Source organism: Polypterus senegalus, chromosome 8, assembly GCF_016835505.1.
Source record: "Polypterus senegalus isolate Bchr_013 chromosome 8, ASM1683550v1, whole genome shotgun sequence".
Taxonomy (NCBI): domain Eukaryota; kingdom Metazoa; phylum Chordata; class Cladistia; order Polypteriformes; family Polypteridae; genus Polypterus; species Polypterus senegalus.
This window is the reverse complement of record NC_053161.1, coordinates 67,314,082-67,330,181: the sequence shown is the minus strand read 5'-3', so window position 1 is coordinate 67,330,181 and position 16,100 is coordinate 67,314,082. Positions and strand designations below refer to the sequence as shown.

General features: G+C 38.1%; 1 protein-coding gene across 1 annotated transcript in view; it reads right to left on the bottom strand.

Moving 5' to 3' along the window:
- Positions 1 to 16,100, bottom strand: part of tspan12 (tetraspanin 12) — a 99,517-nt gene that overhangs the window by 65,460 nt on the left and 17,957 nt on the right. Inside the window, exon 4 of the mRNA XM_039761210.1 lies at positions 2,995 to 3,069. Coding sequence (XP_039617144.1) covers positions 2,995 to 3,069 — 75 coding nt within the window. The remainder of the gene's footprint in view (positions 1 to 2,994; positions 3,070 to 16,100) is intronic.

Sequence of the window (16,100 nt, the reverse complement as noted above, 5' to 3'; positions counted from 1 at the left end):
TGATTACATTGTGATCTGTAGCGATAGTAGGGAGCAGGTTGAGGAGACCCTGGAGAGGTGGAGATATGCTCTAGAGAGGAGAGGAATGAAGGTCAGTAGGAACAAGACAGAATACATGACAGGGAGGTCAGTGGAATGGTGAAGATGCAGGGAGTACAGCTGGCAAAAGGTGGACGAGTTAAAATACTTGGGATCAACAGTACAGTGTAATGGGGATTGTGGAAGAGAGGTGAAAAAGAGAGTGCAGGCAGGGTGGAATAGGTGGAGAAGAGTGTCAGGAGTAATTTGTGACAGACTAGTATCAGCAAGAGTGAAAGGGAAGGTCTACAGGATGGTAGTGAGACCAGCTATGTTATATGGGTTGGAGATGGTGCCACTGACCTGAAAGCAGGAGACAAAGCTGGAGGCGGCAGAGTTAAAGATGCTAAGATTTGCTTTGGGTGTGACAAGGATGAACAGGATTAGAAATGAGTACATTAGAGGGTCAGCTCAAGTTGGACGGTTGGGAGACAAAGTCAGAGAGGCAAGATTGCATTGGTTTGGACATGTGCAGAGGAGAGATGCTGGGTATATTGGGAGAAGGATGCTAAGGATAGAGCTGCCAGGGAAGAGGAAAAGAGGAAGGCCTAAGCGAAGGTTTATGGATGTGGTGAGAGAGGACATAAGATATTGAAGAAGATGATCCGCTGTGGCAACCCCTAACGGAAGCAGCCGAAAGAAGAAGAACAGCAGTGTATTTGGGATGGTGTGTTGCTGAAGATTGCAGTATGACAGATCTGCAGCTTGATAATCAGGAGCCCATTTTTAAAAAATAAATGATTGATTGGCTGGCTTATTCTCCGTGATTGTGCGTACTCATGCAACTGTGGGGAGCTCATTGAGTGATTGGGGTGAGATACACCTACACGTGAGGGTGCAGTCTGTTTTAATTGCTTCTTCAACTTCTAGTGGTGCGAACAATTGAGACACTGCACACACAGAGGCCTATAAGAACGAGCCAGCACAAAAAGAGGACGAATGAGGGAAAAAAAGTAATCCAAAGAAAAAGAGAAAAGAATAAAAAAGAGAGAATGATCCAGGAAAGGAAAATGGAGAAAGAAGATCAGAGATTAACCAGACAGAGAGACAGGCAGGAATGAGACTGAGCTGGTGTTTAGAGAGGGAAGCAGGTGGATGGGAATGGAGCCCCAGGGAGAAGCACATGGGAAGCGCACTGGACGGGGCTTGGGGATCACACCTGTTGAGAGACTAGGGGGCAGGAGTGATCATTACACTCAGGAGTGTCCTTTCGCCAGGTCGAGTTCTTTGGCAGTGGTAAGTGCAGAGCAAAGCAGGGCCTGGTGGTTCCCCGTGGAACGCCATGAATTGGGCAGCAGGGACACAGACTAAAGGGTGTCTGCTCCTGTTGGTTGACATCTCACCTTGGTTCAAGGTCCAAGCAGGATAATCCGGAGAGGCATTGGTTTTAAAGGAGAACACTAGGGACTGTATATTTTGAAGAAGATTCTTGCCTGTGTTTTTAACCTCATTTTTAGGGAATATTTTATTGCATTTTAGCTTCCACAGTTCACTTTAAAGGATTATTTATTTATGGATGGACACACTGCATTATTATTTGTACACCGATTGATTTTGAATATTTAATAAAAGTACTAAAGCACTTTTTACACTTATGTGTTTGTCCTCATCCACTGGCTCATCCGGTCATGACTATCGATGGTGTCAGGTTCAAGAGGCTCCCAAAGCTGAAGTGGGAGCACGGTGCTGACCTGAACTGTCACAAAGATACTTCTCTGTTTAGATACTATGACAAAGACACAGCAAGTGTGACTTTCTATGATGGCCAGTCTTTAATTAAGTTTTCCTTTTCAGACATTGCCTCCATAGAGTCAAGCTGATTCCAAGGACAGAGTTTCTTTTATAAATTTAAGAATTTTTTGGCATCACCTGCACTAATGCAATTACTACAGCAGACTTTTCACCCTGATACTACATTGCTGCAGAGTCCTGGTTATAACTGAATTAGAATACCATGTTCAGTCACTGTTTGTATGGAATTTACATATCGTCTTGGCTGTGTGAACATCTTCTTGGGTACTCCATTTCCCAATCACAGCCCAAAGATGTATGTGTTATACTGCCTTCTCTGTACTAGTCCAGACTGAGCAAGAGTGATTTGTCAGGAAGTAAGCCCGGCTATGGACAAGTACTTCACTCTGGGTTGATTTCTGCCCTGTGCCCAATGTTTCTGGCATCAGCTCCAACTCTAAAATATTTTAAACTGATTTGGAAAATGACTAGATGAATGGAAATATGTATGGATTGATTTATTGCTTCTATCTATATATCCATCTATCTTTATTTTATATAACATGCTTCACCTTCACAAAGAGCTTTACAAATCAAACAAGGACATGTGTTATATGAAGAAAGATCCCTTTTTCTACATACTTTATATTTTATTAACAACATAACTAGAATTGGTTAAGCAGGCATAAAAATGTTATTTTATTAACTGCAATCTGATTATCTGATTTTTGACTCGGAGATGGTTGCAATGACTGAAATTATCATACAACATCAGTTGTACCATCTCTAACTCCCCCACATGCTTTCATCCATAGCAACAATTCAAAACAAATGTGTGCTGAATATGCAGTGTAAAAAATTGAATCTAATTCTACTGTAACTGCTCAGTATATTTCAGTGTTTTTATTTTACAGTCTTTCAATAAATGTATTTTGTGATATATTTAATAATAAAATCACATTCATCATATTTGATTAAAACATAGGAATAAAACAAACTTAGCCATCAACAATCTGCAATGGCAGCCATGTGGCAGCATTCTCTTAACAGTCTCAATCCAACACTTTTTATATGTTGCAGTTGCTACAAAAAGCATAGATGCACATCAAATAATTAACTTGATCCAAGGTTTTACACAATAAGAATGAAAAATATAATATTTTGAAATACAAAACAGAGACTTACCACATTATCCTGTTCATAAGTCCAAACACCACTGGCCAATTCCACACAGAATATAACCAACAAACTCCCAAAATACTGTAAAATGATAAACAAGACATATATAAAATTCAAACAAAATCATATTTAAAATAATGTGTATCCAGTGCTAGGCCATATATTTTGGAAATCCCCTACATACACTTAAATTATTTTGGACAAATGTTTTTTAATATATCTCAGACCAAATTGGATTTAAAATCATTCCTAACACATAATGATGGTAGTTGGTTAAATACAAGATTGAATATTACTAGTGTTTATACATATTTTGCTCAAAAGATAAAAAAGAAATTACTGAAAATAAAAATACTTTCCTTTAATTGTGCCTTATTTGTAGAAACTGAAAATAAAGACTTGACTGTGAACAGTTCTTTTATTTTATCAATAAGCCTAACATAACATTCTCAAACCGGCTTAATCCTATTAACTATTAATTATTAATTAATTAACCCCACACTATGCGACTCTTCAATTCCACCCGGGGGAGTAAATGCTAACATTACTCAAAGTTGTTGTCTGCTTTTACATGCATTTTTATTACTATTTAATTTAATATTGTTTTTTGTATCAGTATACTGCTGCTGGATTATGTGAATTTCCCCTTGAGATTAATAAAGTATCTATCTATCTATCTATCTATCAATTCAGGGGCAGACTTTTATCTCGAAAGCACTGGGAGAATGGCAGGAGTCTGGATGTGGACAGAATCAATAACCATTTGGAAATAATTTCTTTTCACATTTGAGTGAGACCTAAAATTTCCCCTATTGATATGCTAAAAGCTACAAACTAAGGACACTTTTCATTGGACAATACAGCAATATGAATGGTAAAACCACACAAAATGGGGAAAAAGTTTTAACAAAGCCTTTTGAGGGCAATATTTTTTACAAAGTACAGCATTCTGTTACAAAAAGTGTTTTTTCAGGCTATTAGCTACTTCTGTGTTCAAGAAATAAACAGATTCCGTGTTTAGATAAGAAAAATGTGAAAATGAACTGTGCACCTTCTCCAAAAAATTCTAGTAAATCTCTATTTAGTCTCCCTTCATTATGCCAGCGAGATGGCTGATTTTTTTAAAGATATATGTTTGTTTACATTTTTGGAAGATAACTGATCTTTTATATTGCATTCTAACATTGGGAAGGAAAAGAAAGTTATTTGGTAAAAAAAAAGTCTTATCAAACTTTACTAACTTTGGCAGGCCCTGCAAGTAGATCCAGTAAATGCCTTCTACTTAATACCAAGATCTGTGTATTTTTCAGCACTGTAGCATCATTATTTTCCACATTTATATTACTTTGTTATGTTGCTTTGAATCAAAATAAAGATAAACCTTAAAAGAGAAGGGCAGCACGGTGGTACAGTGGTAGTGGAGCTGCCACACAATAAGGAGACCTGGGTTCTTTTCCCCGGTCCTCCCTGCATGGAGTTTGCATGTCTGTGTGGGTTTCCTCCGGGTGCTCCAGTTTCCTCCCACAGTCCAAAGACATGCAGGTTAGGTGCATTGGCGCCCCTAAATTGTCCCGTGTGGGTGTATGTGTGTACCCTGCGGTGTTCTGCTGCCCTGCCTGGGATTTGTTCCTGCCTTGTGCCCTGTGCTGGCTGGAATTGGCTCCAGCCGACTCCCGTGACCCTGTGTTAGGATATAGCGGGTTGAAAAATGACTGACTGATTGACTGACTGACTTAAAAGAGAATCTGTAGAATTATGTTTAAAATATAGTAAAAATGGAAAATCAAATGATTATCAGGTTGATTCCCAAGTTAAGCAAAGAATAACAACAGCATGGCTATTTTTTAAATTAAATGCCAGTATTGTAAGATTAATGGTAAAGTAAAATATTTAGATTTTCATTTAGAAATTAATAAATACATTAGGTTGTCAATATATTAATGTATACAGTATATACTGATAGAAATGGCAAAAAACATTTCTTGCCATGGCACAGTGGAAAACTGCTTAGGGCTGTTGCTGAGGGTTTTTTTTTCTTTCACTTCCCAGCTCAAGGCCCTTAACCTGCAATTCTACCATCCTGAGTATGATGTTAATCTGCATCCAGCCCTGCATGTAGACTTTCCAGCCTGCAGGGAAAAACCTGGGGGTTGGTAGCAGAATTGGCACTCCAGCCACCATAAAAAACTCACACTGTTCCATTCCATCTGAACTAGTGTGGTGCTGAGGTGTTACCCATTGCATGGTTGCACTTGGGTCCTATTTACAGGGTTCCTGAGTTGGTTTGTCTGCATCAGTGCATGCTCCTAACCTCTCCTCTCATTTCTCTCCAGCTCAACTACTGTTAGTGTGACATTTGCTTTGTGTCCCATTATTAAAGTTGGTTTTCTCAAGGTATTCTAGTTTTTTTTCTCATCCCTAAAAACATGTAAGTTAGCTCATCTGTCCTGGTTTAATATGTTTAGGTGTCTTGCAGTTGACCGGCAGCATCTACTCCAGAGCAGACTCCCATCTTGTGAAAGATGCCACAGGAATGGGCTCTAGCAATGAAAACATTAGCTTCAGAAAATGGATAGATAATTATTTTGAAGACTTTGCATTTAGGTGCTTTGCATATTAAGAGCAAAATGGATGCCAAAGACAATTTGAGACCTATAATGAACATATGCCAAGTTTTAGCACACAATAACCTAGCAAATAAGACGAGCCAAGGAGCTCAATTAATTATATTATAAAGTACTTGAAGCCTCAAAATGAGGTAATGGCTTCCACTAGATATGGGTGTAGGTCTGATTAGACTATTGTTTGGTAGCTTTAGCTAGACAGGCAACTGACACAATGGGACAAACATTAAGCAAAACTACATGACAGCACTGGATTAACAGAGTGACTTCTAACCTTGATTTTATACTGCATATAACATGTCCCCCTATAGAACTAAAGGTAAGACTGCAAAGTCCATGTTTGAGCAAGGGAAATGATGCTGCAGGAGAGGGTCAAGTGCCCCAAGGGCTCTGCGGATGCCAATGAAAGTGGGAGGATATGAGAGTCTGTGGGTCTGTGCTGATGAAAAGTTGGTTGGGACTAGGGACAGATGGTTGACCGTGTTTGCTGGTGTCTCAGCCATGCTACAAAACTCAGAGGATGAGCAGCAGAGATGAGAAAAAAAGAAACACTTTTTTTATTGAAGACCTTTTGAAGTACCGCACTTTATTTCTGAGCAGTATTTATTGTACTTTGCACTTGCACCAATATCTGGGTTCCTGCAGCCATGAGTATCATCCATCTCCCAAGGGCCCAGGGCCCTTCCCTTCCCGGGTCCTCCCTGCGTGGAGTTTGCATGTTCTCCCCGTGTCTGCGTGGGTTTCCTCCGGGCGCTCCGGTTTCCTCCCACAATCCAAAGACATGTGGATTGGTGACTCTAAATTGGCCCTAGTGTGTGCTTGGTGTGTTTATGTGTGTCCTGCGGTGGGTTGGCACCCTGCCCAGGATTGGTTCCTGCCTTGTGCCCTGTGTTGGCTGGGATTGGCTCCGGCAGACCCCCGTGACCCTGTATTCGGATTCAGCGGGTTAGAAAATGGATGGATATTATACTGTCTCAGTTATTCAGCTAGCATTAGTTGGATATCTCTTATGTATAAGGTGCTAATTTTAATAAATGCCCTCATGAATATTGCTGAGCAAAAGCGTCATAAAAACAAAAAGGATATTGTGTTAACATTGCTCACGTGTCTGTTTTAAGTCAAAATATTCCACTATTATCACTAGGGTAGCCACCTAGATTTGTGTTTTATTGTACAGCTTTGGTTAATCAAAGATGTGAAACATTTTGATAAGTTAACATTCCTCAACAGTGTTTAATTACAATCTTTTGCCATCTCACCTTATCACACTCTCACATTTATACCTAATTCCATCCATCCATCCATTATCCAACCCGCTACAAGGCAGCAGCGCTACCACTGCGCCACCATGCCGCCCGACAGTATAATATACTAGTTACAAAATGTATGGATTCCGCCAGGGCTGCCCTTTGTCACCGATTCTGTTCAAGTTATATGGACTGAATTTCTAGGCGCATCCAAGGAGCGGAGGGGGTCTGGTTCGATGACCTCAGAATCTCATCTCTGCTATTTGCAGATGATGTGGTCCTTTTCTCTTCATCGGACAGTGACCTACAGCTCTCACTGGAGCGGTTCACAGCCGAGTGTGAAGCGGCGGGGATGAGAGTCAGCACTTCTAAATCCGAGGCCATGGTTCTCAGTTGGAAAAGGGTGGAATGCCCTCTCCAGGTTGGGAACATATTGCTATCTCGGGGTCTTGTTCACGAGTGAGGGAAGAATGGAGCGGGAGGTTGACAGATGGATCAGTGCGGCATCCGCAGTAATGCGAGCTCTGCAATGGTCCGTCGTAGCGAACAGAGAGCTGAGCCAAAAGGCGATCTATGTTCCTACACTCAGCTATAGCCACAAGCTTTGGGTGGTGACCAAAAGAGCAAGATCGCAGATACAAGCGGCCGAAATGAGTTTTCTCCGCAGGGTGGCTGGATTTTCCCTTAGAGACAGGGTGAGGAGTTCAGTTATCCAGGAGAGACTCGGAGTAGAGTCGCTGCTCCTCCGCATTGAGAGGAGTCAGTTGAGGTGGTTCGGGCATCTGGTTAGGATGCCCCTGGGTGCCTCCCTGGAGGGGTATTCCGGGCATGCACCACTGGGAGAAGGCCACGGGGCAGACCCAGGACATGCTGGAGGCATTATATCTCCCGGCTGGCCTTGGAACACCTTGGAGTCCTCCCAGAGGAGCTGGAGGAGGTGGCCAGGGAGAGGGAAGTCTGAGTTTCCCTGCTTAGGTTGCTGCCCCCGTGACCCGACCTTGGATAAGCGGTGGATAATGGATGGATGGGTGGATGGGTGGATGGATGGATACAAAATGTGATTGGTGGGAATCAAACCCAGATTTCTTAATTGAAAGGCAAGCATACTAATCATCAAACCACCAATACAATCTTTGAGGTGCTGTTTCTCAGTTGATAGGTCACATAGGTCTGTTGTTATATTTCAGCTAGGTTTCCTCCCCTAGCTTGGGTTCAAATGCCATTTTTATGTTTGTTTTGTTCATTTCTTATATATTTGTTTATGGTACTGTTGTTGGTCATTTATTTTCTTTGTATCTATGTATCTTTCTTAATGTTCCATGTGTGTTGTGGGTGGTCCTCCAGGAGGTGGGTCCACCTGCCCTTCTCCATCAAGGAACTGCCCTCAGTCCTATAAAGGTGAGGACAACTCACAGTCTCTTACAGTTCATTGTGAATATGCTCATGGTGTGGTGAGTTCTCTCTAGAGTTTATTCTGTGCTTTTGTAATATTCTGGATTTTTTTAACTTGTGTTCTGTTTTTTGACTTTGCCTCTTGAATTTCAGATTCGGACTTTGTTCGCTTTTGGGTTTGTCTTTTGAAGGCACTGCCTTCTGTGCCTTTGTGCTCCTCAGAGATTATTTGTGTTCTACAGAGCTTTAATGAAAATGTAAAATTTTATTATATAGAGATTCTTCATCATCCTTTTTTCTTCTTGCCAGGGTTTAGTATTTCCCTCCCAGTGGGCATTTTTGAGTCATTGTTCGGGACTGCGTGCTATGGGACTCTCAAGCTCAAAGTATCGATTCCCTGCGTTATTATTTCCAGATTTTGTTGCTACAAATTTAAAGTGGGAAAAGGCACTATGTTTAGAGTAAACATGAGATGTAATCCCCGTTTATTAAGAGAGTTGAGTCAGGTGTGGAGTTATACTGTGAATTACTCCTGCCCTCCAAATGGGGGTGCAATGCCGAAAGTCATCTGTTAAAAACCTGATTTATGCACCTTCAGAAAAAGAAAAGGAACAGTGCCAGGCATTTTTTGATTGTGGAGTAATGGTGATAGGTTACACTTGCAACTTCAGATTGCAATGTTACAACAACAATGTGGGGCCAGGACTAAAACAGTGAGAGAAGAGATTCATTAAAGAGAAAGTTAAATGTTCTGGTTCAGGAGTTGAACCTGGATTTTTTGGTTGAAAACCATCGTACCACCACAGTATGTGTGGTGCTGCTTCTCAGTCAATAGATCATAAAGTGTAAGTATTATATACTGTACTAAGTGTGCTGTGATTAAGTTTATTTTCTGTCTATTATTGCACAATTTTATAGTTTGATCCATCTCACTGACAGCACTAATTTATAACTTGGGAAGCTGTATTAATATAATTGTTTCACAACTGCTCATTCTTTTAATAGCAACACTACAGAGTTGAAGTTGACAGGGGTGAAATGGAGAGCAAGCTGTTGAACCTCCAGCATTTCTGTATGGAAACAAAGGAGAGACTGACATTCTGGTTATTACAATAAGAAAAATTAGTATACTGTATGATTATGAGTATAAAAGATGAAAAGAGAATTTTTTTTGCAAAGAATATAATGTAAACTGCTACTGTAGCTAATGTACAGCAATATCTTAATGCTAAGCTCACAAATTCCCCACTACTAAGACCAATGTTTAGTTTACTTTCCATTAAGTTAGCCCTTAACTACATTAAAATTCCAAAGTTTGGTATGTTTGCCCAAACATTCTAAATATTTTCATTGGACAAATATAGCTGATATGTTTCTTTTCAAACAATTATCTGTATGGTAAAATGTATTTAAAAAAAAAAAAAAACAATACTGAATTCCAATGTCTTCTTAGTGAAATAAAACTTCCACCTTTAATCATTTGCTCCAAAAAATGAACATCAGTCAGGGACAAGACAATAATGAAGATACAATGAGAAAAAAGATGATTAATCAATTATTATGCAAGACTTGTCATTCTCTTCTTGTTTCTTACTATTCCAAAAGACAGTATTTGGGATGAAATAGGGGACAAATGGTAACACAAATGGAAAACACTGTACACTGTAGATTCTCCCACTAGAACAGATTTACAGCAAGCAATCAGTTATCCAAGATGGTAACTAACGTGGGGGAACATGCCGTCTCTATATACATAGAACTAATATAAATAAAACTAATCCTTGCCCAGGATCTACAGTATATGATTTTATAAATACATTAAACACCACAGTGAAAAGAATAAATGGACAAGTGGGGATAAGCACCACTCTTAGATTTCCAGTATTAAAAGACACAGTATTTACAGTAAGTGAGGATGTGTTCATTTTCACCTTGCATATCTCCATCTGCAGCTATACAGTATAAGCTGTTTTTTTAATTAATTCAAATGAAGATGCACCTATTCTTTTGAACAATAAATAGTGTACTTAAGATCATGTAAACTTTATCAACTATTTTTCATTTTTGTTTTCTGAACTGGTGTTTATTGTTAAGGTAAACACATTTAATTTGTACAGTTTTGATTATGGATCATTTTATGAACTATTTCAGACTTCCATGAAATACCATCTACAGTATCCATAAACCTGGTTAGAGAAGTACAGGAAGCTGGAGACTTTCCAAAGAGGTCAGGCAGAAGGCAGGAATAATCCTTTGGAAAAATGCCAGTCCACGTCTGGGCACACCTATAGCTACTCATACTGGGACAGTACAGAGCTTTTCCTTCAAAATAACTCATACACCTTTGGCATGTGGCAAAAATCCAGAGAACTCAGAGGAAAACAGCAAAGACATGTGAGAATGTGCAGACCCCACACAGTAGCCAGAATGCAACTGAGCCCTGCCTTCTGGAACCATTAGGCACAAAAGCTTCAGATTTTTTCATTGTGACACATTCTACAAAATTCATAGGATTGGGTACAATGATTTAATTCCCTGGCCTTCACCAAATCAAGATATTTTATAGTGTCATGATAGTCTGCATTAACTCTTTTGAATCAGAAAAGAAAGGGGCCTACTTCAAAAATCTCTGTTCTTGGCTGCACAATGCAATAAGAATATTTGTCATGTATATGCAACTATGCAGAATTCGAGAGAAGCTTACTTTTTTAGTGTTGGAAATAAGACACAGGGCTTGCTCCTACATTAAAACATGCTTCTTATGTTTCTGGAATTATTATTAAGAGAAAAAAAATTAAAGAAAGGAGACCATCTTGTTTGGCAAGGAAAATTTAATTCCTGCAAAACTATGAGCTATAGTGATGAGTTCAAACAAGCATATGACTAACACATTAATCAGTGGAGCCTAATTCAAACTTGAAATACTAAAAAGAATACTGTCTCCTTTGAAATGTCTTGCCTTCCTGTATCAGTCAGTGTGTTCACTGTCCACCACACTCCTTTTTACTGCAAAAGGTTGACAGAAGTCCCCAGTAACAAATTTTATATAGGTGTTGTCAAACTAGGCATGTTTCTCTGTACCATGCCCCCTTCCCTACTCCCGCGCTGGCCTGCACTCACGTACTGCATTTAACGTACTGGGCCTGGGACCGCTTTTGTCATGACTGTGCTACTTTGTGTAAAGTCAAAACAAGATCTGAAAACAGAGTGATAGCGTTCATGTCAAAATGATTTTACTTATTTTGTAGCTATTTTGGAGTCATGTAGTGCAGGGTAACGCTCTACCCTCTTACAGATTTATTGAGTGTTTTGCTTTTGTTGCACGTAAGAGAAGATTTTTACTGAGACAATTGATGCTAAGGAAGGGAATTTGCTGCATTTCATGCAAACTACAATTCATATTCATGTGAAAGGTGAGAATAAAAACCTGTTTTTATTTTGAAAGATATTGAATGAAATAAGAATTGCACTATCTGACTTGTCACATCGATTACGTCATGTTTGTTTTCCGTGCTCTGGCACGCTTAGTGATCACACTGTTCCCGATTGCTACTAAATCATGCACCTCTTTGAAGTGGGTCAGGACATGGTATAGTTGGCCCTGCATGGAGCGATCACACTAGTCAAACGAACTAGACTTTGTGGGGTTACATGAAAACAACATGCTTGGGCACAAAACAAACTGCCAGTGTGAGTACACGCTAAGATGAGCAAAAATAACTGTTTGTGGATACCTAATCTTAAGCTCATCACTACTATGAAATTTCTGTATCTCTTAACTAGTAACCACACTGAAGGGTACACTGCTGCAAATAAGGGAAAAATACATCAAGGAAAAAAAACAAAAGGTCCTAACACTAAAGTTTTCACAGAGGTATTCTTTAGCTTCCATTAACATTAACAAAAGATTAAAGGGAGATTGAGCAACACAGAAAGGGATTGTGGAGTAATGTACAGTTGTCCCTTGGTATTATTTTATGTCTTATGAAGTATATGCTTTTAAGTAAAACTGACTAAAAGGTCTAACAGTAATGTCAGGAAAGAAGCATTCAAATCACTTCATCATGGTATAATCTATATTTTTAAAATTTCCAAAGACTTTCTATTTTCTGTCCATCTGCAAGATCAGTTTGTGCTTGTTTTCCAGACTTTTTAACCAGACTGTTTTTTTACTTGTGTTAAAGGTTGGAAGACTTCTTCACACCAAGTCTCCTAAAACAGTGTATATGAGAGAGCTTTTATGTAATACAAATGAAATTAAGTGAATGGATAAACATAAAATGAGTGACAGAAATTGAAGACCATTTTAACTATAGAACCACTATCAATATTCTTGTCTATATCCCTTATTTACATATATTGCTACTATTATTTGAAATTTTGTGAGAACTGTTTTCATTGGATTACAAAATTGGCTTTTGGTGCTCTTCACATGTGTTTTACATTTTGGTTTCTTTTTAGCCTAATAAACAGTGTATCAATCTGCTGATCCTCTGGTATTAATTTCACAGTTGGATCAAATACACAAATGAATACTGCAGGTAAACAAGCAGACAACTTTTGAAAAAGTGTTATAATGGCATGTACATGACTGCTGACAGAACTTAATTTCTGCCAACAACATAGCACCAACTGCAATAAAACTAAAATTCAGAATGGTGCAGAAAAATATTAACAACAGGAAAAAGTCAGTCAAAAGAGTAAAGCTACACAAAAATGAGGTCTCGATGAACAAAAACTTAGAATGATTAGAGACAGAGACTGAGATAAGTAGTCAACCTTAAATCATTGATTATGGAAACACAAATAAATAAAGCTGCACTTTACTATTTTCACTGTTAATAAATTAATTTATTATTTGTACTTTTTTCATGTCATTTGTCATAGATTACACTTTAAATATATTTATTGTTGCATTAAAGCTTTATAGTTATAATTACTGTGATTCACAATGTTTTCATTTTGATAAAAACTGATATAGCAATTTGGATAAATGTGTGAATTGCGTTAAATTCAAGTATATCATGTTGTTGCTTGAATTATAAAAGAGTTTATAATTTCTAAATATAGCTTTTCTCTTATGCAGACACCAAATCCAAACATTCATTGTAAATTGAGAAAGTTCCAGACAAGCAAATTGAACAAGGCAATGACTACTTAGTGTAACAACAACAACATTTATTTATATAGCACATTTTCATACAAACAGTAGCTCAAAGTGCAAAGAAAGAGTGTAAGGGACAAAGAACACATAAGTATAATGTATAATGAAGACAGGAGTGAAATCTTTTGAAAAAATAAATAAATAAATAACTGAACCACTGTTATGCCCAAGTAATATATTTACTTCTTAGAAAATTTCATCTATCTGAAATGCTGAGTACAGAAGAAGAAGGAGAATGGCTGTTGTACAGTAAATTTAAAGTTGTATCAGACATGCATGAGCCTGACACTTCAGATCATTGATGATAACTGCCATTTTCAATTAAGCTCTATTGAAACAGTGTCCATTTCTCAAGATATTACACCGAAATTATAGCTGTAAAGTGTTTTTTAAACCTTAAATTTTATTGCTTATTTTATAAAGAACATATTGTGACTGTTGAAAAAGTATAGGACCCAAGCACTTACATATTAATCATTTTTGTTACTATTTTGAAGATAGCACAACCTATTTCCGACTAAATGCATTGCCCCAAAAATCACAGAGGTGAAGGCATTAACAAGGCAATTCAACAGATCACTTGCCACAAACTAGAAAAAGAAAAGAATGTTTCTGAAAAAAATGGCAGGAACTTGCTAGGGTCAACTAATTTTAGAAGGTGAGACTTGATTTGAGTCAGCATATAGCAAGAAATGGTCTTGCATTTCTAGGACAGCAGAACACTATTTCTGTAATTCTGACTCCTGAGTGGGCATCATGGAATTCAATACCTGGTAGAGAGAGAACTGATACCTTGCAAAACATTGCTAAAGTTCTGGACCGAGATCATAAGCACACTCTCTAGATAAGGAGCATCCCATGTCACTGTATCAGCAATCAGACCAACCCTAAAAGTACTTAAAAACATACAGCAATTTCAAATGGAATGGAGCCTTTACTGCTCTCATAGATGAATGTATGTATTTGAGAAAATTACTCTTCTGAACAAAGCTATGCTGATTAAGATCTAGGATGCTTCTTAGTCAGTGTTTCTTTGGTTTGGGTTGGAATTCTGTAAAATGGTATAAAACTTGTCAGTAATTTTTCTGTTGCTTATGATGGTAGTGTCAAATATATATATACTATATGTTACTGATTTGCCTTTATTTTATTTTATATCAGACTTTTTTTTTTAAGTGCCAAACAAATCATAGATGTATGACAAAAAACGCCAGGGTGACTAAGTGCTAACTACAGCTAAGGCAGCAATTCATTAAAATCAAATGATTCTTTCTGGACTAGGCCAAAATCTAAGGAGCAAGTATTACAACTAAAAAGATTAATGTTTCTATTAAACTACAAGTCCTGATTAAGAATTAGGTCAAATGTAATTGACTTTTGAGGATATGCATGATGAGTCCAAGATATAATCCAAATTATTACGGACTCCTTTGCTTAACTAAGCAAATCAGTGAAATCAACCAGTGATGCCTATGTCAAACTAAAGATAGGCATGTAGTGTTGTCTTTACCCTGTATGTCTGAAAAACCCCATTTTCAGAGCAAAACACTTAAGACGTTCAATTAATCAAATTACGACCTGTGGCAAGCGGTAAAGAATTAATTTTTAAAAATCATATGCTAAAGACAATTCCTTGTGTTTTTCTTATTTTTCTCATAAATATTAATACCCTATCATATTGTGTATACCAATTTTCAATAACTCTGAAAATTAAAATGGTTTAATATTGGTTATTAGCAATTTTATATATCATAGAAATCATTGAAATCCTTGGAGCTGTTGTATACAACTGATCTTGTACTGACGGCAAAAACTGAAAAGAAAAGAGAAGATACTGATGTCCTAAATACTGATATCCTGCAGCAAGTGTAAACTTAGATATAAGCAATAGATTTGTTTTGGTTAAATTATGGTAGGTCTTCTACTTATGTAACATGTTGAGTTCAGATTGAAGAGCAGTCACAGCAGTGACAGCGTTGGTGAGAGGAATGTAAAGAAATTCTGGGAGCTGTCTACAATTCTTTAAAAGGAGTCTCTCCCTAGTAATTATTAAAGCTGTGTGAGAAGTAGCATGGTCTATGAGAGTGAGACAAGGCCAATGAAGGTGGAACTTGAAGCAATGCTGGGAGGAACATACGTAGATGAGAATGACCAAATAGATGTGTAGAGTGTTACAGAATGAGACAAAGATGAGTACTGAGTTAAGAGAAACACTTGGGATGGACGTGAGAGATGTTGTCCTGGCCAAAAACAAACTAAGGCAGTTTGGGAATGTGGAGAAAAAGGCAGAGGAGGAGATGTACCAAGATTGAAGTGGAGGGCATGAGGGCCAGGAAACAGGCTAAAAATGTTATGAAATGGGGTGGCACATTGTATGAAAAGTGTGATTCTCACCCCAAAGAATGCCAGGCACAATGGGAAATGGATGAGATAGATTTGAGGGGGGAAACTAGCTTACTTGGCTAAACACAGGAAATTATCTTTCAACCAGTGATACTCCACAAGATAGCACAGGGCAGACAAACTTTACTTTTTCAAAGAATACAAAGCACATGTACACAGGACTGGCAACTCCTGTACTTCCTCAAACATCTGTGCAAAAAAAGAGTTGGTCCATTGTTACATGTCCAGAAATAAATATTCAGTACATTGCTTCTCACAGATCTGAGATGTATCAGATTGAAC